The sequence below is a fragment of the Hippocampus guttulatus genome, chromosome 5 (assembly GCF_054856545.1).
Source record: "Hippocampus guttulatus isolate MCC_2025c chromosome 5, RoL_Hgut_1.0, whole genome shotgun sequence".
NCBI lineage: Eukaryota > Metazoa > Chordata > Actinopteri > Syngnathiformes > Syngnathidae > Hippocampus > Hippocampus guttulatus.
The window spans coordinates 11,302,890-11,325,115 of record NC_141265.1 but is presented as its reverse complement, the minus strand read 5'-3'; the positions used below and the strand labels follow the sequence as shown (position 1 = coordinate 11,325,115).

At 40.8% G+C, this 22,226-nt stretch overlaps 1 protein-coding gene across 3 annotated transcripts in view; it reads right to left on the bottom strand.

Annotated features, from left to right (window-relative positions):
- Positions 1 to 6,745: 6,745 nt before the first annotated feature.
- Positions 6,746 to 22,226, bottom strand: part of pdlim2 (PDZ and LIM domain 2 (mystique)) — a 34,965-nt gene continuing 19,484 nt past the window's right edge. For all 3 annotated transcript variants that reach the window (XM_086112143.1, XM_086112142.1, XM_086112144.1), the window contains 4 exons: positions 15,108 to 15,220; positions 10,407 to 10,552; positions 8,810 to 8,921; positions 6,746 to 7,821 (listed from right to left, as the gene is read on the bottom strand). In XM_086112143.1, the coding sequence (XP_085968269.1) occupies positions 7,629 to 7,821; positions 8,810 to 8,921; positions 10,407 to 10,552; positions 15,108 to 15,220 (564 nt within the window). In that variant the 3' untranslated portion in view covers positions 6,746 to 7,628. The remainder of the gene's footprint in view (positions 7,822 to 8,809; positions 8,922 to 10,406; positions 10,553 to 15,107; positions 15,221 to 22,226) is intronic.

Sequence of the window (22,226 nt, the reverse complement as noted above, 5' to 3'; positions counted from 1 at the left end):
ACGACCATGTATATAGTAAGGCGTTTTTGGATGAAATGTTTGGACGAAAAATCGACCATATGTAGTAAGGCGTTTTTAGCCGAAAAAAAACAACCATGTAGTCAGTCACTTTAGCCGAAAGAAACGAACATGATTGATAAAAAAAGAAAACTCTACTGCTCTATGTGCTGCTTTGGATCAGTGGTAGAGTGATGGAGTGCCACACCAGAGGTTGAGTGTTCGATCCCTGGTTGTTGCAACAATGTCTACTCTTTAACCACCGTATACAACTTATTTGAGGAAAAACACATAACAACCCAAAGTTTCATTGTGGTGGGTTAGCTCAGTGGTAGAGGCCCAAGATGTTAGGCTGTTAAAAAAAAAAAAAGACCATATATAGCAAGGTGTTTTTAACCGAAAAAACCGACCATGCATAGTAAGACGTTTTTAACCGAAAAAAAACGACCATGTATGGTAAGGCGTTTTTGGATGAAATTTTTAGCCGAAAAAAACGACCATGTATAGTAAGGTCTTTTTGGACGAAAAAAAATGACCATGTATAGTAAGGCATTTTTAGCCGAAAAAAACTGACCATCTATATAGTAAGGCGTTTTTGGACGAAATTTTTAGCCGAAAAAAACGACCATGTATATAGTGAGGCGTTTTTAGCCCAAAAAAACGACCATATATATGTAGTAAGGCGTTTTTGGATGAAATTTTGAGCCGAAAAAAACGACCATGTATAGTAAGGTCTTTTTGGACGAAAAAAATGACCATGTATAGTAAGGCATTTTTAGCCGAAAAAACCCGACCATCTATATAGTAAGGCATTTTTGGACGAAATTTTTAACCGAAAAAAACGACCATGTATAGTTAGGCGTCTTTGGATGAAATTTTTAGCCGAAAAAAACGACCATGTATAGTAAAGTCTTTTTGGAAGAAAAAAACGACCATGTATACTAAGGCATTTTTGGACAAAATTTTTAGCCGAAAAAAACGACCATGTATAGTAAGGCGTTTAGCCGAGAGAAACGAACATGATTGATAAAGAAAACTCCACTGCTCTATGTGCTGCTTTGGCTCAGTGGTAGAGTGATGGAGTGCCACACCAGAGGTTGAGTGTTTGATCCCTGGTTGTTGCAACAATGTCTACTCTTTAACCACCATATGCAACTTATTTGAGGAAAAACACATAACAACCCCAAGTTTCATTGTGGTGGGTTAGCTCAGTGGTAGAGGCCCAAGATGTTAGGCTGTTTAAAAAAAAACGACTATGTATAGTAAGGCGTTTTTAACCGAAAAAACCGACGTAAGGTGTTTTTAACCGAAAACCCCCCACCATGTATAGTTAGGCGTCTTTGGACGAAATTTTTAGCCGAAAAAAACGACCATGTATAGTAAAGTCTTTTTGGACGAAAAAAACGACCATGTATACTAAGGCATTTTTGGACAAAACTTCTAGCCGAAAAAAACGACCATGTATAGTAAGGCGTTTTTAGCCGAAAAAAACGACCACGTATAGTAAGGCCTTTTTCCCCGAAAAAAAACCGACCATGTATAGTAAGGCGTTTTTGGACGAAATTTTTAGCCGAAAAAAACGACCATGTATAGTAAGGCTATTTAGCCGTAAAAAACGACCATGTATAGTAAGGTATTTTTGGACGAAACTTTTAGCCGAAAATAACGACCATGTATAGTAAGGCGTTTTTGGACGAAAAAAACGGCCATGTATAGTAAGGCGTTTTTAGCCGAAAAAAAACGACCTTGTACAGTAAGGCGTTTTTGGCCGAAATTTTTAGCCGAAAAAAACGACCATGGATAGTAAGGCCTTTTTGGACGAAAAAAACGACCATGTATAGTAAGCCATTTTTAGCCGAAAAAAAAAGAACATGTATAGTAAGGCGTTTTTGGCCGAAATTTTTAGCCGAAAAAAACGACCATGTATAGTAAGGCCTTTTTGGACGAAAAAAACGACCATGTATAGTAAGGCATTTTTCGCCGAAAAACCCCCGACCATGTATAGTAAGGAGTTCTTAACGCAAAAAAAACGACCATGTATAGTTAGGCCTTTTTGGACGAAAATTTTAGCCGAAAAAAAACACTATGTATATATATAGTAAGGCGTTTTTAACCGAAAAAAAAAAGACCATGAATAGTAAGGCATTTTTGGACGAAATTTTTAGCCGAAAAAAACCGACCATGTATAGTAAGGCCTTTTTGGACGAAAATTTTAGCCGAAAAAACCCACTATGTATATATATAGTAAGGCGTTTTTAACCGAAAAAAAAAAGACCATGAATTGTAAGGCATTTTTAGACGAAAAAAAGGACCATGTATAAAGTGTTTTAAGCCGAAAAAAACGACCATGTATAGTCAGGCGTTTTTAGCTGAAAAAAAAGACCATGTGCACTTTGGCGTTTTTAGCCGTAAAACCCCCCCCCGGCTGAGAACGCCTTACTATATACATGGTCCTTTTTTTCCGATAAAAACGCCTTACTATACATGGTCGTTTTTTTTTTCCGGCTAAAAACGCCTTGCGACACATAGTCGTAATTTTTGGCTAAAAACAGTGAACTAGACATGTTCGTTTTTTTGGGTTAAAACGCCTTTTGACACATGGTCATGATTTTTGGCTATAAACGGCTGACTATATACATGGTCGTTTTTTTTTTCCGGCTAAAAACGCCTGACTATATACTTTACATGGTCATCTTTTTCGGCTAAAAACGCCTTACTATACATGGTTGTTTTTTTGGGCTAAAAACGCCTTACTATACATGGTCATTTTTTTCGGGTTAAAACGGCTGACTGTATATGGTCGGGGTTTTTTTCGGCTAAAAACGCCTACTATACATGGTCGTTTTTTTTCGGCTAAAACGCCTGGCTATACGTGGTCGTTTTTTTAATCTAAAAACGCCTTACGATACATGGTCGTTTTTTTCGGCTAAAAACGCCTTACTATTCATGGTCTTAAGTTCGGCTAAAAACACCTTACTTTACATGGTAGTTTTTTTCGGCTAAAAACGCCTTACTACACATGGTCGTTTTTTTCCGCTAAAAACACCTTCCTATACAGTACTTGATCGTTTTTTTCGAGTTAAAATGCCTTACTATAACATGGTCGTTTTTTTCGGCTAAAAACGCCTTACTATACATGGTCCTTTTTTTTCAGCTAAAAACGCCTTACTACATGTACACGGTTGTTTTTTTTGGCTAAAAACGCCTTATTGTACATGGTCGTTGTTTTCGTCTAAAAACGCCTTACTATACATGGTCGTTTTTTTTTTTTTTAAAACGCCTTACTGTTCATGCTCGTTTTTTTTGGCTCAAAACACCTTACTATACATGGTCGTTTTTTTCGGCTAAAAACGCCTTACGACATGGTCGTTTTTTTCGGCTAAAAATGCCTTACGACACATGGTCGTTTTTTTCGGCTAAAAATGCCTTTCTATACATGTAGTTTTTTTCGTCGAAAAATGCCTTATTACATGGTATTTTTTTACGTCAAAAAACGCTTTACTGTACAGGGTCGGTTTTTTTGGCTAAAAACGCCTTACTATACACGGTCGTTTTTTTTCTTCTATAAACGGCTTACTTTACATGGTCGTTTTTTTCCGCTAAAAACACCTTCCTATACAGTACTTGATCGTTTTTTTCGAGTTAAAATGCCTTACTATAACATGGTCGTTTTTTTCGGCTAAAAACGCCTTACTATACATGGTCCTTTTTTTCGGCTAAAAACGCCTTACTACATGTACACGGTTGTTTTTTTTGGCTAAAAACGCCTTATTGTACATGGTCGTTGTTTTCGTCTAAAAACGCCTTACTATACATGGTCGTTTTTTGTTTTTTTTTAAACGCCTTACTGTTCATGCTCGTTTTTTTTGGCTCAAAACACCTTACTATACATGGTCGTTTTTTTCGGCTAAAAATGCCTTACGACACATGGTCGTTTTTTTCGGCTAAAAATGCCTTTCTATACATGTAGTTTTTTTCGTCGAAAAATGCCTTATTACATGGTATTTTTTTACGTCAAAAAACGCTTTACTGTACAGGGTCGGTTTTTTTGGCTAAAAACGCCTTACTATACACGGTCGTTTTTTTTCTTCTATAAACGGCTTACTTTACATGGTAGTTTTTTTCGGCTAAAAACGCCTTACTACACATGGTCGTTTTTTTCCGCTAAAAACACCTTCCTATACAGTACTTGATCGTTTTTTTCGAGTTAAAATGCCTTACTATAACATGGTCGTTTTTTTCGGCTAAAAACGCCTTACTATACATGGTCCTTTTTTTCGGCTAAAAACGCCTTACTACATGTACACGGTTGTTTTTTTTGGCTAAAAACGCCTTATTGTACATGGTCGTTGTTTTCGTCTAAAAACGCCTTACTATACATGGTCGTTTTTTGTTTTTTTTTAAACGCCTTACTGTTCATGCTCGTTTTTTTTGGCTCAAAACACCTTACTATACATGGTCGTTTTTTTCGGCTAAAAATGCCTTACGACACATGGTCGTTTTTTTCGGCTAAAAATGCCTTTCTATACATGTAGTTTTTTTCGTTGAAAAATGCCTTATTACATGGTATTTTTTTACGTCAAAAAACGCTTTACTGTACAGGGTCGGTTTTTTTGGCTAAAAACGCCTTACTATACACGGTCGTTTTTTTTCTTCTATAAACGGCTTACTATACATGGTCTTTTTTTCGGCTAAAAGCGCCTTACTATACGTGGTCGTTTTTTTCAGCTAAAAACACCTTTCTATACGTGGTCCTTTTTTTTCGGCTCAAAACGCCTTACTATACATGGTCTTTTTTTTTTTTTCAGCTAAAAACGGCTCATCGTTCACTTCTTTGTACCGGCTCGTTCGCGACCGACACATCACTTGTGAAAATGTAGGTGATTGAACAGTCAAAGGTGCTGCCAAAAAGAACCCTTTCTGCACTGAAATACAATGAAATTAATTTTGATTCCGTTTGCTGCAATACAAACCGGATACTTCATACTCGACCATTAAGTTGATTTAAAACTTAGTACCTCAATTCAAACAAAATGTGTCGTTGAAAAAAAAGTCATTTTGTATTTGTAAGACTGAATATGAAAATAAACAGAATTTAATTTTCAGTGAGGATCAAATACAGTTTCAAAGAAAAAAAAGTATATCGTTTCAAATTCAGATTGTACAATTCAGATTCAGTTATTCAATATGATTCAGAGTAAAATATACAAATCCATCCATTATCCGAGCCACTGACCTTCAATTCACGTAATTCAAATTCAGTATAAACTATTTAAAAGTTATTCACGTTTAGTTTTTGGTGGCAAATATTCTGCCCCACAGCGTCACACCTATTTTGTTTTGGTTGTAAAGTGTCCTAGAGTGTCCTGAAAGATGATTATAAATGAAATGTATTATTATTATTATAAGAAATTTCAGGGGTTATTTTTACTGACCATTCATTGTTTATGACATGTACAAATGCTTGTTTTCCTAACACACTGTTAGGAAAACAACAGTTCTTACAGCCGCTGTGAGACCTAACAGCCTAACATCTTGGGCCTCAGACCAGGAAATTGATGTCACAATCAAAAGATGGCTACATCTGGCTCCTGATCGGGGTGGTGACAGGAAGGAGAGCATGAGAAGAAAAGAGGACATGGAGAGCGCAACAATTTGATGGACAGAAAAATTCCGTTCAAGAGTAAGCTGCATCCCAATTTGGACTTTGTGTTCACTGTTAAATAAAGTGCATTTTTCCAGTGTATGTGGAGTTATATGTGAGGTTCACAAATTATGACAATAAACATATTTTTATAACAGTCGTTTTTGAGACTTTTTTTTTAATGTGGGTCAAATATGGCTCATGAAAGATGTGGCTTAGTTGAGGTTGAATTCAGGCTGATATCAGGAACCTGTTCTGGCCCAGCGTCGGACCGGAGTAGGGCCAGATATGGTTTTACAATGCGGCTCAGATGGCCCATCCATGATGTGGGCCGAATGCGGCCCACATCATGGATTCCAGACGTGGGCCACTGCAGGACCGTCATTCATTGAGGTATGTGGGCCCAGTGTACTGCCGTGTCTGCCCCAGAGCTGGGCCAGACCAATTTTGCTGACTGGGTAATTTAGTTTTCACACATGGCTGAACTGGTTTGGAAGCAATCTGAGCTTTTTCAAACGAGCTGTATTGTTGCGCACAACTGCAAGACCGTTTGGCCTAATGATTTGCAGTTTTAAGAATGTCTTTTCTGTTTCAAGAAGTTATCCAAAACAACGGATGAAAACCGTAAAACAATTACGTATTGCTAATTTCTAAAGTAGGATCATACGTAACAAAATTAATGTATTTATAAAATCAAAACATTTTCCTGCAAGATTCATCCTGAATCCCAAATTTATGTGAATGAATACAGTACTCGATTCGTACACAAAATTTCAAATGATGGCAAGTTCTCTCAGAGGCCAATGCTGACCTCTTGTGGTTGAACTGGAATCACGGGAGAGGCTCAAAAGCTTGGGGGAAACGTAGCAACATTAGCTTGTACGTGCAACAGTCTTCTGTCAAAAAATGAAAATAAAATACAAATAGCATGAACTTAAGAACAAGGGAAAATTTCAAACCTATGATTTAACCCACATAATGAGGCAGATGTATGTGCAGAATTCTGCCGAAAAACAAAAACAAAAAAATTAAACATGTTCCGCAGTGTGCTTTTTGTGATGAAGCATAGTAAAATTTAAATGTTATACATGCCACACAGGAAGGTTCAAGTTGTGCAATTTATTTAATGCCACATGCAGAGTACTACTCTCACTGGGCAATTACACTTCTATCACTGATCACAAATACAGTATCACTTATTTTCACACTCTCGTGCATTGAAAATGATGTGTGTGTATAGATATACACATTTTTAAATATATAATAGAATACAGCTCAATCACACAAAATCTTTGAATAATGAAAGAACTAATAATCCCTCCTAAGCAACACAACAGCAAAAGAAGTAATCAAATACATATTTTTGTTGTCTCCTATTAAATTCCATTTACAAAGAGATATAGAAAATGTTGCTGGCCTAGCTAGAAAGAAAAAAAATCATTCGAGTCTGCAATCATCACCGTAACACATTTTTCTCACCCTCTCACGTGCGTGCGCGCGCACACACATGCACACCCAAACACACTCGTGCGCACGCCAACCCCCGCCCCCACGCACACAAACGCACAGATTTTTATACCAACTGCATGGCATGCAGTGTAGAACACACTTGGTCCCTTTCTATTGCTGTTTGATTTTTTTTGCTTGTTTGTTTTATGAATGATTATCCAGATCTTGGAGAGTAAAAAGAGTCTCGGTCATGTTAATGTTTTGGTGTATTGGTAAAAGTACAGTCACCTCAGTACACGTGGCAATCATGGACTCACGGAGGGTGTATTTTTAGAGCTAACAACAGTGACTGTGGGCCACATGGAAAACCTCCCCAAATTTTCAATTAAGTGAAGGATAATACGGTATCGCCAAACACTGTTAAATGTGAGGAGAAAAGCAAAATTCTGCCACGTCGTTGACCCCTTCCCACGTGCGTGCCCATTGTCCGCAAGGGGGTCCGATGAGGCGGATGTTAGGCAGCCAGTGGCGTTAAGACTCAGTGGTGAGGGGAGAGACTGGATCGAGGTGAGCCGGATGGACCTTGGTACCGCTGCTTGGCGTGTTTCTCACAGTACATCACGTCACCCACCCAGAAGTGACCCCTCATCCGGAGGTTCAGGCCGCAGTCCGTGCAGGTGTAGCACTCGGGGTGGCGGAAGCGGTCGTCCACGATGCGCACGGCCTGTGTGCTGTGAGTGGGAAGATGAGGGGGAGGAGTCAGGACTGTGTTGGATGCCATCTTCATATTTTAGGCATTTTCACCTTATCTAATGATGATGACAATACATATGTTTTTGTTGTCATCCATGGGCTTCAGAGAGTCATTGTGCATTTTCTAGAAAGTAGGGCGGCACTTAGTGGCCTTAAATAAAACGTTCACAATTATAGTTATAGTTGATTATAGTTCACTTTGAGGGGGAAAAAAAACAAATATGACAATTTGGACTCCTCCTGTTACCAAACTGGCATAAAACGGCATTAACATCCACAGAGATCCAGCAAAAACAATTTTTTTTATTCACAGACATAAAAATAAGTGCGGCCTCTTGGAAAATTGTCAATAATTTAACAGAAAATGAGCCACTAAACTGCACGAATAATGATGGTACTCTCTCCAGCTTCCCTGTCGTCTTAATATTTGTGCAAGCCAACATGAGATAAATCCTGTCTTTTTCAACATACAGTATACATTGGTACCACATCTTTTGCAATGTTCTGCACAAATGACGCCATCATTGCCTTCCTCTGTGATCCTCGACGTATGGGGGATGAAATGTGAAAAAGATTGACGGTTGTCGACTGCTGCTACATGGAAATTAAATAGATCAACCGCTTTGGTTGTGTAAAACAGCCAGTAGAGAGGTTGGAATGATCGCCAAGATGGGGATACTGACTGCTTTTGTAAACTCCTCGTTTGCATAATTGTTGTGGGCGCAAGCAGTTCATGTCTGAGGATACTGTTTGAACTACAGAGGCCGAAAATAAAACCAGAAAATTGTCCTGCGCAATAAATCTGATCTCATCAATAAAATTGATTGATAACCCAATCCTAGGTCAAAATATTTCGCGATGGCTCTCTTTACAATTATGTCGGTACGTTTGCAGGTTTGACTTTCAAAACGGCTGTAGCACTGCTTAGTCTTTCAATAAACTTCAAATATGAAAAGGTGACCTTACACAATGCTGGTGCCACATTTCTCACAGGTGTGGTATTTGCTGACTCCTCCCACCGGTGTGCTTACTTTCGGAACGTTGGGTGACAACTTTCCCGGGAACTTCAATGCTGCCTCTGGAATGACACACGTACATATGCACGCACACACGCAGGCGCACGCACGCACACACACACATACAGAGTAAGAATCAGAATCAGAATCAGAATCATCTTTATTGGCCAAGTATGTAGAACACACAAGGAATTTGTCTCCGGTATAACACGCTGCATTAGTATCATCGTAAACAACAAATCATTGAACCATTTTAGAGTAACCAGTAGCAGTATTTGTAGTACAAGAAGAGTGACTACGTCAGTGACTGTTTAAGGAGTTAATGGCTAGAGGGAAGAAGCTGTTTAAGTGTCTACTGGATTTGGTGCGCATGGATCTGTAGCGTCTGCCTGAGGGGAGTAGCTGGAAAAGGTGGTGGGCAGGGTGCGGGGATCCAGGAGGATTTTCCGTGCCCTTGTCTTGATTCTTGCAGTGTGCAAGTCCTCAAGAGTGGGTAGGGCGGTGCCAACGATTTTTTCCGCCGTCCTAACTGTCCGTTGAAGTCGGATTTTGTCCTTTTTTGTGGCGGCCCCAAACCAAACCGTGATGGAAGAACACAGGATTGATTCGATGACTGCCGTGTAGAACTGTCGTAGCACCTCCTGTGGCAGGCCATGCTAAGAGGTGGCAATGCTGACCGTGTTCAGTTACGCCTTCACTACCACTGAAAGCTCGTTTGCGTCTTTCACTTGTAACTGCACACTTGGGTTTTGCTGGGCACTTTCGTGTTATTCGTTGTGAATTGATTTACCTCCCACAATCATCCCACCATCTACTGCTCACAAATGAAATTACACTTTGTCTTCTCACAGCACAGATGCTTGGCGTCCATGTGGACACATAACATAAGTTGCATGATACATTTGGGAGCGGGATCCCCCTGACTCCAAACGACAAGATGCCAACAAGTAAGTTTTAACAAGTGAGTAACTCTTGCAGTATTTGACAAATCATCTGAAGCGCTTCCAGACTGCACTGATGCAAACCATGCACGCCATCAGACCCGCGCTCACTCCTGCGTGTCAACCTATACAAGTAGAGGAATTGCTTATGGTTCAGCTAATGAACATGAAGTTTAAACTGTCCACTACCTTTTATTATGTTTGTGGGAACTATTTCATACAAGGTTTGTATTTAACCCTGGGGAACCCACGGGGTCAAATTTGGCCCCTATAAATTCTGCTACTCAGATGCTACCCTTAAATCCTAAAGGGTCAAATTTGGCCCGAATCCTAAATTAGGATTAAAGCATGAAGTATTTGGAAAAACATATTTTGCTGTTCAGTGAACATACCGCAGTCATTTAACATATAATTCATCATTTTCCAAAGAAGAAAAAGGTTCTTGGGTTCTCCAGGGTTAAAAGCAAGGTGTGTGTATTACATATTATACTGTATATCTATATTATTATTATTATTATTATTATAATTATTGTTTTTTTTTCGGGGGGGGGGGGGTTACTACCTCCTAATGGGCATATTTGTTTTGTCAGGCTATGTTGTCCCAACCTTTCTCGTCAGCCTCCAGAACTTCTTGCAGCATTTTGAAGGTGTTGGACTGACGAGGCGCTGCGCGAGTCTCCTTATTCTCCTGGATCATTTTGTACACCTCTGAGTCCTTGTCAAACCTCTGCATGACTGGTTCCGAGCTTGAACTGTCAAAAGAAAAAAAAAAAGAAAGAAAGAAAATTAAAATACAAAGAGTGACATCTACCATGAATATATTTCAGCATTGCAAGATAAGCTTGTTCGAAAATGTATTTTGAGTGAGCATTATGTAAATGGTATGCACAGGAAGTGAAGAAAGGGGCAACAGCTGGCTTTGGAACTTTGACCTCTACGCACCCAGTCTGAAGTGCACACAACAGGCTTGAGACGACATCATATTTAACACTGCTGGAACTCAAACATGCTCCGAGGCTAACAAAGTGGGAGGTCCCCCATGCGTGCTCTTACAAGTTATTCCAACACCTCTCCGCGCTTACTTGCGGCCAGTCAGGGCACAGCAGGGGTGTGAGTGAGTAAGCTTCCATCGGGGGATAGTACAACATGGCAGCTAATTAAGACCAAGCCAAGAAAACAGTAGCGCCGTTTACAAGCACATTCTTCATTTGCCGGTGCGGTGGAAAAACACATTTACTGGCACACTTGATGTGAAAGCGCTGTCACCGCCCTCTAAAGCAGCATCAATTGAAATCCAACTGAAAGACAAGTTATGTGCGGAGAACGAGCTGGCGAGCGGCGGCGGCTGTCGCTGGGAACTGGGTACACCAGTCGAGCCAGGTGTGCGATTATAATGACATACGCACACACACAAACACACACGGGCCAAGTGAGACTGTGAGCTGACAGCCTGATGGCCGTCCCACCCATCATCACATGACACTGCCAAGACGTTTACGATAGCAACTTGCATTTTCTCTACGGTATGTGATATTAAGAGTGGATCCCGTAAATAAGCAGAGGCGTTTGTTTTGTCCACTTGTTTGGGACCTCCAATACAAAGATGAGGATGAAAGAATAGAACTGAATAAAAACGAAATAGTCGTTTGTCTAGACAACAAATAGCAGTGAGGTGAGGCATGGTTCACCAAAGTCACCATGGCATTCACCGCATAGTGCCGGCGAGTTCATTACACAATGTAAATGTCAGAGTCAGGACTTTCACCACTCTGACATGGCTTCTTCTGAAGACAGAGGAAAGCCTGATTCTCAAAGGAATGACGGTCCAAGGTGAATCACTTCCCAACAACGACATCTGAATGTACAAGGTTAGACATCACATGGTGTGTGTGTGTGTGTGTGTATGCATATTGTGTCTACAAGATGGATGTGGCTGCAACCAGAGATGGCAAATGGACAAGACAACAAAAATACGGTCAAAGCAAAAAAAAAAAAGCTGAGACGCTTTCCTCTGTAGCCTTGAATGTGGCTCAAATTAAAAACAGACCGTGAAAGCCCGAACTCCAAGTTCTCCACACCCTCAGCAAATTTCCTTTCCTGCGCCGGTCACCATCCCTTCTGACATGCAATCTCAGAGCAAATGGAAAGTACTGGTCGACTGGGAGCGAACCAAAGAAGAGCAGCTCAGGTCACAGCAAGAAGCAGGAGACGGCAGGAATGTATCAAAGATGTCGTTTGGACAAAATGTCAGCAGCGATTGAAATGTGTCCGATATTTCTTGTCAAGTTTGAGGTCAGCGTGCTTTCATGCACTGATCCTGCACAGACAACTTCACATCACACTTGGGCTGTGCTGATAAAATATGTAAATGAGCTCTTTCAATGCAGGAACATCTCTTAAAGCAGCTTCCCCCAACGACTACGTTTAAGTGAGATCATCTCCATAAACCAAATACCAAACTTGAAATGGGAGCACTCACCTTGGAGAGAGCAAAGTTACGCAGCAATAACACGTATTCCCAGTCACTTAACAATTAACATGCATTGGAGAAAAAAAAAAACATTGCAGCACACACAAGCAGATGCTGAGCAGACACCTACAGTATGTAAAGCGGACACGACTGAAAAACAAGAGGTTGCCTGAAAGGTGTGTCCCCAGTCTGCAACTGATTGGCCACGATGCATAAATGGGTGGGTCAAAGGGTGTCACGCTGGTGGTGATTGGCTGAGGTGAAGCAGAGAGGGGCTTGCTGTACAGGCTGGGGGCTTCAAACTGGAGGCCAATTAGGGGAGGAGGGGAAATCGGCCTTTTGGGGAACATTGGGTGTTTGCATATGACTGCATTTGCTGACACAGCAACTGCGGTTACCCAACGAGGGCCAAAGTCCATCCTTCTCCAATGCGGAAAGAAAGAGGAGAAACAATGGACACAAAGGATTGCAGGTCTGACGAAGTTTTCCCCAAAGCTGTATCCCCCACCCCGCTCCCCCAACAAAACACGTGGTTAATCAAGACAAGCATGTACAGTAGGTGGGCCTTTCACTTGAGCCTTTCCCAAGGACTGAGCATGTGTTTGCTGCTGCAATGAGCTCCACAAACAAGCATACACACTCAGACAGCTGCACCAATTGTACACTAAATGGAGACAGTTTCAACACAGGCCTTTGAATCAAGGGTACAATCTACAACGATACAAAAGGAATGTCTGTGGATCTGGTTTCAACCCAGAGGAATTCTGGATATGGGAAACACTTAAAAAATCTACTGTGAGCCTGCAGAACTCAGACCTGAAAGAGCTTAGCTCTGGTTTGGGCAAGAAAGTAATGTTAGTTTGACACCAGCCATTGAGCAAGCAAATGGGAAGCTGCAAAAAGCGCTCGAACTACTGAGCGTTGCCTGTGTGGCCTTGAGCAAGGCAGAGCCCGTACCTCACGAATGTTGACTCAAGTATGTGTGTGTGTATTATACATATATACACATACACACACATACCGTATTGGCCCGAATATATGACTGTGTTTTTTGGCGAATGACAAGGACGCTGCAGAGACACACATCTATCTACACACATCTTAGCCAATGGGATGCAAGGAAGATGCTAGTTAATAGCCAATGGCAGAGCAGCTATAAGTATGTTCCGTTCAGGAAACTCGAAGCTGCGAATAGCAGCCCGTACTGTATTTTACCTTCCGTATCTTGAAATTTTTTTCGTAACAAGCCGCAATATTTTCCTGTTGAGGTGTTTCGTAAATTGAAAATTTCGTATGAAGAGGCATTCGTAAGTAGAGGTACCACTGTACCTTTGGGCTGTGAAAAAAGTATACTGGTACTTTCATTCCAATATGATATGGAAGGTCTAATGTTCCAAATATACAAAGAATAAAGCGGTGGTTTTGACATAATTCCTCCACAGAAGGACAGATTATTGGGTATTGGGTGTTCCATACGCATTTTTGGCGTGGAAGTAAATCAGATTTCCGGGTTACTTCCTTGTTTATATTCTCAGATCTTTGCATAGTTTCAAAAAGCACTGGTAAAAACAATTTCGGTTACTCACCGTCAATCACAGAGCCTCGCAAGCAAGTGTCGCTTGCTTCATTTGATAGCTGTTATCATATATCCGTTTCTGCCGCGGCCGGTTGACATAATTTGGCAGCAGTTTTAGCGTTTTAGATTACAAGGCAGCATAAAGGCTTATCCGCGAATGTGTTATTATAATTGTGTGTGCAAGGTATACTATTTCTAATTACATCCATTCTATTATCACTCCTCAGACTAAGTAACTGCTTCCTTACACAGAAGTATCGGTCGTCAGCATGTGCAGCGGAGAAAGGTAGGTATTTCTGGTTTCCTGTTTTTCAGAGAACTTTGAAAAAAAAATAACTATACAGTTATTAAAATACACATTTGTACTGTATGTGCCTAGCACTTCTATTTTTGAGCAGTGACACAATCAACACCATATTGTAACTTGCAATGATTGCTAAATCAACCTTGCTGCCGAGCAGGGGCTGACCAAAGTGGGTCACTGCTGATTCCCAGTCCCCAAAGCTTAACTGTAGTATTAGCTTTCCACCAGTTGGGGGTGCTAATGGGCTGTGAAACGTAAGCTGGGAGTTTGAATACAGTTCATAGCCTGATGTAAACCGAAAACGTCTGGGTGGAAAAAAGTGTCTCACCGTGTCCTTCGAAGAGTTCTGCGTGTGTATATGTGCGCGTGTGTGTGTGGTGATGGGGGATTGGGGTGGTCAGTGCTTCGGGAGTACAGTACTGAACCCCTTCATATAGGCTGTTCGATTCTGTTCGATTCCTGCAGGACCGATGTCAGAGTTTGGTCTACATTAATTGCCGACTGTATGTTGGATTGGTTTCCAGTGAAGGGTGGACTCCGCCAGGGTGGCCCTTTGTCACCAATTCTGTTCATAGACTGGACTACATGACTGGCTGATTCCAATTCTGACACCAATTCTGTATGTATTGTACTTAAAATCTCCACACATTTTAAAATTAAGAAATAAATAGTTTGGTAAATGATTAGGAGTTGATTAAGGGTCATAAGTGGCTGGCATGATTAAAAAAAGTGTGGGGACCCATGTACTCATGGATGAAATCATGAAGCTTGGGGAGGAAATTTTCACAAGTGCACACACCACTCGGCGGGTGTGTTCATCATCCCCCACCCCTTCAGAATTTGGGATATCGAGATCATAGAGCTTGTGATTTAGCAATGTCTTGAGAGGCTTGATTCTTTTTTTTCTTTTTTTTGCATTACACAGCAAAAAAATGTTCCAATGTATGTAGTGTTTACCTGTGATGAGGAGACATGTCGTGATCAAGGGCACGATGAGGTGAGTAGTGTCCTGGTGGGGTCGGGGTTCTGCTGGAGAAAGAACTGTTTCTGTAGTCTGAAGGATAGAAATCCTGTCAAGGAAGGGCAAGAAAGCAGTCGAGTGTTAGAAAGCGCCTTTAAAAAAACAAAAAGGCTTGCATGGAAAAAGCCACAGTTATCAGTGACATAGAGCTTCTGGGCAACCATAATGTTTATATGGGGAATAAACACTTCATTAATTCAGACAAAACCATTACAGAATTAGCAAAACACCTTGACAATCTTAGTCAGCCACTATGGGTGCCCTTTGATTGGAAACACATGTCGCATGTCTTTGATCCAAGCTCAAACATTGACAGCAACTTAGTTCAGCATTCATTTTATTTTGATTGTCCTGCATATTACTTTTGTACTTCAGTCGCATCGGTGTTACAGTCGTGTGGCAAAATCAAAGGTGAGGCACCGACTGACTTTGGAAAGGCATCTTAAATTTAATGGGGCCCCAGTAGATACAGTGTTCACAATTAGCTGCAATACTTATGAACATTGTCCACTTTCACACAAGTACGCTCTACGAATCACGTAAGAATATTTTGTCCTATCTATAATTTGGACAGAAGAGGGCGCCACATATCCAGTAGGGACAAAAGACAATGAAAAAAAGCTGAGCTGCCTTTTTTAAATTATTATAGCTGTTAAAAAAAAAGCACCGACCGCGGGACAACGTGAGCAAAGGTTGACATATTTAGCTGTAATTATGTCATAAGAATTCATGACCGCGCTGCATAACCTGCACTATAAATTTGCACCGGACACAACAAACAAATTGTCAACCACAAAATCTATTGGCCTCGTTGTCTATAATTCGTCGACTGCAGTCACATTTTGACTTTATGCCATTTATACTCTTAAAGCAGTTTCCAGATCCTGTGGCCATACAAAACTTCCATGCAAACAGGGAATGGAATGCAAATTTTGAAAAATAACTGACAAGTGCAGCTACCACATGAATACTTATTGTAAATGTCTTTTTCAACCTTCAACAGCTGACATGTTAAAAAAGGGTTCGTCGGAGGGTAGTGATTCATTTTTGGCATGAATTTAAGACCGTGATGAGATGAAGATCAGTATGTTCAATGCTACCACCCACTTTCCATCCAACAACCCTTTCAACAATGTTTCTGTTCTCAATTGAGTGCAAATTTCTCTTCATTTTCCCCTTCTGTGAAAGGGCGGATCGGTGGTGCGTGCTACGAAGCTACTAAGAACGATCACAGGCCTTTCCCTGAGATTCTTCCCAGGATATTCCCAACAAAATAACTCCAGATTCCTAAAATCACTTCGTCCATATGAAAAGAGTACAATAAGGTACAGGCACCCATGTCCTCTCCTGCTGTGAGCCCATCTGAAGGGCATATACCTGACAAACATGCATGCTTTTAGGCATCCCTTCAGGAAGACTCACTGAAAACACTCCGTAAGAGACGAATCTTCACTAATGCAAACCAATCGGCCGTTATGCAACTGTCTGGCTCCTTAGTATGAAACTTCTTGCTCTCCAACAGCCGTTTTTTCCCCCCTCAGTGAAAATCCCAACAGTGATCTATGAGACTCAAGAGGAATGCGGCTCAGTAAAGAAAAACAAAAAGGAGGGGGAAAAAAAAAAAACCAATGGCCTCTGAAGGCTTTAATTGCAGTAAACAGAGTACAGCTGGTAAGTACTTTAGATGAGACACACAAAACTGACTGGGAAGAGAACAAAAAATAAAATAATCACTGCTTGGTCCATTGTGTGCAGCTATTAAATGTGCATGATTTCAGACCTACAATGCAACATGCCACCATCTGTCAGTCCATCATCAATTATTACAAATATCAATAAAATGGTGCGTGTGTGTGTTCACACACATGTGTGTGTGCGCGCGGGCATATGCTTATCGGGCTGCCAGCCGATTCTTCTTGATTTCCACTACTGCTTATATCATTATGCCAAAAGTTGCCATAATGAACAGAAGTACATTAGGAACGCCTGATGATTACATGCTGCAGAAAATGCTAAGCACACACGTACGACAGCACACTCAAACACAGACGTCTCAAAAGAGTGAATTAACCTGGAAAACATTCTGGAGGCCATCCAGCAGTAACATTGCTTATTGCATAAACGGATTTCATTTCAACCTTCATTTGATCAAGGAGGGCAACTTGGGAACACACACTCCTTCCCTGATTACAAATAAAGCAATGATATAAATGAAAGGTGTAAACATAAAAAAGGGAAATTGTACAGTCAGATTGCATGATAAAATACTTTGAATAAAGCAAGGTATCCAACTGAAAACCAGTCCACGCCTAATATTTGGGATTGCAAGAGCTGCAATGGTGACAAATTCATTTTTGGTCACGGGCCCAATCATAGTTATGGTTTCCCTCAGCGGGCCTCAGTGACTTTGAACACAATGTATGATTCCTCATTATCACATTCGCAACACGATCCAGTTGCTCACCTATTTTGAAAAAGGAATTGTTTAACACACACACACACTAGCTCAACATTATTCAAATGGAAAAGACAATTTTTATTTTGTTGTTTGAGTAAGAAACATGATTTGCAGGCGCGGGCCACATAAGATGATGGGCCGGATGTGGCATCCGGGCCCCGAGTTTGACAACAGTGAGTCTAGGGTCTGCATAAATGAAGAATATTATGATGTAAGGCCTTGTAAATAAAGAGAAAACAGCATTGTTCTCTTCTTTGAACCTAGGATATCCAAGTGACATTTTGGTATAGTCGATTCAATGCATATCCTCATTGAAAATCATATTTTAAAGTGGAACGATTCGATGCACTCACATGTTCCAAATCAAAATCTATTTTCCAATTCAGTTGCAGTGCAATCAGAAAAAAATAATGATATACAGTAGTTCAAGGATTACATATCTGACAATAAAACAAACACAATTGCGCATTACTTTTGTACAGAAATAATTTTTCAAACACTTGCAGTAGGCTTTAATTGGCGTTTTGCAACAAGCCGAAGTTTTTGTCGAGTGTGTGTATACGGCTATCTTTCAGCCAAACTCATCTGTAAATCTGGATTTTGGGACTGAATTGGTGAATTTAAATAAAACACAAAGCAATATAGACATAATACAGTATGGCATCTAATTTAATTTGAGCGCAGTAGAAACGGTTTGTCTGCAAAAGCGAACCAAGTCTCTGATTACTGACCAGATCAAGAAACAAAAACAGGAAGTAGCAAAGTCAAGTAAGAGCAGCTGTTTCAGATGAAGGCCAATGGATATGCTGGGGATAGTGCCAGTGGAGGGGCCTTCGGTCTTCGATTTGGCTCCATGCAAGCCACGCTGCATCATCATTACCACCCTGCGGATTCAATTACAGGGCATGGGCCAGCACTGCACGGTACAGATGCTAAGCAAGATTTATTCTGGGATAGTTGGCAATGCCAAGAGAAAGTTCAATATGTGTTGATCCACTGTCTCACCACATAAAGTAAAGGATGACCAACGATGAGGTACAGCCAACTTACAAGGCCAAGCAATGACATGCTAGTGCTACTACTAATGAAAGTGTGAACATACAGTGTTTATTATGCAGCGATTTTCTTTTGTTGGAGGTCTTGAACAAAAAGCCAGAGGCTGGAATCAACCCACTGGTCATCCATTGTCACTGACGGTTCAATCCTTGTAATTATGTCTTAGCACTACCGCATAACTGTGCTCACATTCTGCAACGGAGAGCACAACCTAAGATAACCCAAGAAGCATTGGGTTATGTCACAAGTGATTCCACTCATTAAAATTCTTTAAAGGTTAACAGTTTCGCATCAACTCATTCATACAAGGGTCGAGGTCATATCTCTCAGATGTCTCAAATATGGCCACTATAAATTTTCAAACAGGGCACTTTCGACTTGCAAAACCATTATCGTTCATCTGTTAATTATTAGCATAGCATTCTCAGTTACACAAGTGTGCCAGGTTTGAACTACGTTCTGCACTAGGGGTGGGTAAAAGTATTGATTCATTAACGCATGGCAATACAGTACTTCTAGCAGTTCAAATTTCGACTCGGCGACTACTGTGAATCGCAAATCGAATAGAATGGCCTCGTTCACATTCAGGGCCTTTTGACAGTTCAATGTCATGGAAAAGCAGTAGTTCAAGAAGATGGTACAGAAATTCAAACCACAATAAGAAATACGAACACGAAAACATATCAGAGGTCGCCATGTCTAAGCGGTAGACAGAGTTGACGACAGCAGATTTGGTGGCGTTGGAGTCGGCAGAAAATAGCTCTTAAATGTGACTTTTGGACTTCCAGAGTGACTGACTCATAGGAATTCTCATTTGATTGAGAAGAAAGAAATAAAGTGGACTCCGACTATCCATGGGGGAAAGGAACAGGGCCAGCCCATGAATTGCCCAAAAAAATAATCATCATCATCATCATTTTTAAAAACATGCAAATAACACTCATTATAAATGAATTGAAAATGAATAAATCAAGGCAGCAGCTATCAAATATGTTGGTATTGGAATATACTAAGGTAATCGGATTTAAAAAATAAATCAAATCTTTGTTATAAGTACTGAAGACAAAAAAAAACATTTCCACTTCATAATGAATAAATAGATTCTTGGCTCAAGCCTACAGTACATAATGCAATACTCATTAACATGGAATAAAGTGATGCCAGTACAAATCCCTTCCTGTCTTGATTTGCTGGCCACACAGGATGAGGCTACTCCTGATATAAACCATCTGTAGAAGATTAGAGGCCAAATGAATAGACAACACAGTGATGATCAATGTGTCACCAAGTTCACAATAGATGTAAAATGCTACAATGCATTTAAAAAAAAAAAATTAATAGCAGCATTCTAAAGTAGACAGACAGTGCATCGGTATGGTGACAAATACTGCAAGTACTTTTATTGAACATAAAACATATACAGTAATAATTTGACAGAAAATAAGGTAGATAAAATAGTAAAAAGAAAGAAAGACAGAAAGAAAGAGGAAAGACGTCAGATATAAATATTGTCAACATACAGTAGATTTGGTGCTCTGTGCAGGGCCCCAAAATGTCATTCATGAACGCTAGCAGAAGAAGCAGTCCATATGCAATTGTCCATGAGATCTTTTACAAAAATTTGGCGACCGGGACACCGAAGATTAGTATTGGTGGCCATTGTGGTTATACGTTATAGTTTTATGGATAGGGAAATCCAAATGTGCCCGAATTCTGCAAGCAAATCAGAAAATATGGCATCCAAAAGATGAAATTATGTGTCATTCGGTCTAAGACACACACACAAAAAAAACAAACAAACAAACAATGATGATGAAATGTCCCATCATTTTAGCCAAGCATAGAACAACCTTAGCAATGTGTGCTGCTGGGAATCTGGCACAAATAAACTTAAGTTACACATGCATTTCCCTTTTGAAATGTTGACAGAGCTCAACCACCTTCATAAACAGCAGTGACGTGTAAAGGCTCATCTTTTCCATCCAACACTCCCACATAAAACTTGCAGGGCCAGTGCCCCATGAGTGTGCCAAGGGCTGTACAGCAGCAGGAAATCAAAAGTTCCCCAGTTTGCTTTCCCGCTCTAGGGGGGGGGGGGGGGGGTCGGCTGATAAATTGGGGGATGAGGAGAGGCATGCTGCCTGCCGAGGCTACAATGGCTCCCAAGCTTAACGGCTACAAGTCCATGTCAAAAGGCCTTACTCAGTCCAGTCACAGGGCTCACTGTACACGGAGGAAGAAAAGATCCCTTCAACGTGGCCACTGCCAGCTCAACTACTGACACTGGCTAGGCTTCTGCAGTACGAGAGTGCCAAATCAGTAGCCTCACTCAGATCTAAAATAGAACATGATTTACTGGATTCGGAAACACAAGCTATGCATTATTATTTAGGCTAGAACGGTAATTGTATTAGTACAGAGCTATATTGTCATCACATATTACATAAAGGGACAGGATGTTACACTCTCTAGCGGCATTGAATACTTCCTGAAAAATCACGCACTTGCCTAACAATAGATGGACACTTGAGAAAAAGTGCCTGGTCTCTAACTCACAACAATCCTTCCAAACTCTTGATCAGAAAAAAAAAAACAATAACCCATAAAATGCATCACCATCTATAAGTAATCGTCCAGGCATGTAAGTGTATGACATGAAATTATTCGTATGAATGTCTGATTTGATCTTTATCTTGAACAATCAATAAGAAATAACAAAAGTAGGCAAACAGACTACCGGTATTCAAAATGTTGAATTCAAGAAGGGGCAGACGTAAGCACAAGCTTATCTTGTCCTGCCCCCTCGTTCCAATTCAAATAATTACGTAAAAACAACTCGTGTTTATGGATGTAAATGTTTGCCAACGTAGATTTATTTGAGGACGACTGTTGAAGTCTCTCGGGCATAAAGAGCATTTCTTCACTTCAGCAGCATCTTGACGTTTGCAAATTGGTGTGATGTCTTAAATACGGTTTGGCAAGGTCGTCAAACTCCTTGGTTTCCACAACATTTCACAACCATCCCCCTCTTCTAGCTCTCGTCACACAAGAACACGCCTTGTAATACGTCGGGAAAAGCGGCCCTAGTCGTACACACCCTGAGCCATCACAGCCACTATTGTACACCGCATTTTCTCAGGATACCCAACACCCTGGAAAATGGGGGATCCTGTTGCGCACATCCCACTTTGCTCACTGAGGGACCCAGAAGAAGTGTGGAAAAGCCTTTTAGGCACTTTTCAAACAGGAGGATCACCTGATATAGTAGTGCCGTTCACCTCTTAGTCGGGGACAGAGGTCCTTGTCATGGAGCTCGCCACAGCTCACATTTACTGAGCTGCAGTGTTCCTGCCAGCCCAAGCAGCATAATGTACAGGGCAGCCAAGGCAGGCCTCTTCCCCACGGGGCGCTCTGAAAGAATTCAACTCACTAATCACAGCACTGCAGTGGGATGCTAATCATTTTAAAACCTCAGTCGACAACATTCATGAAACGGGGTCAGCCAAAACCCATAACTCGTCCACCAGTCGAAATGAGAGTC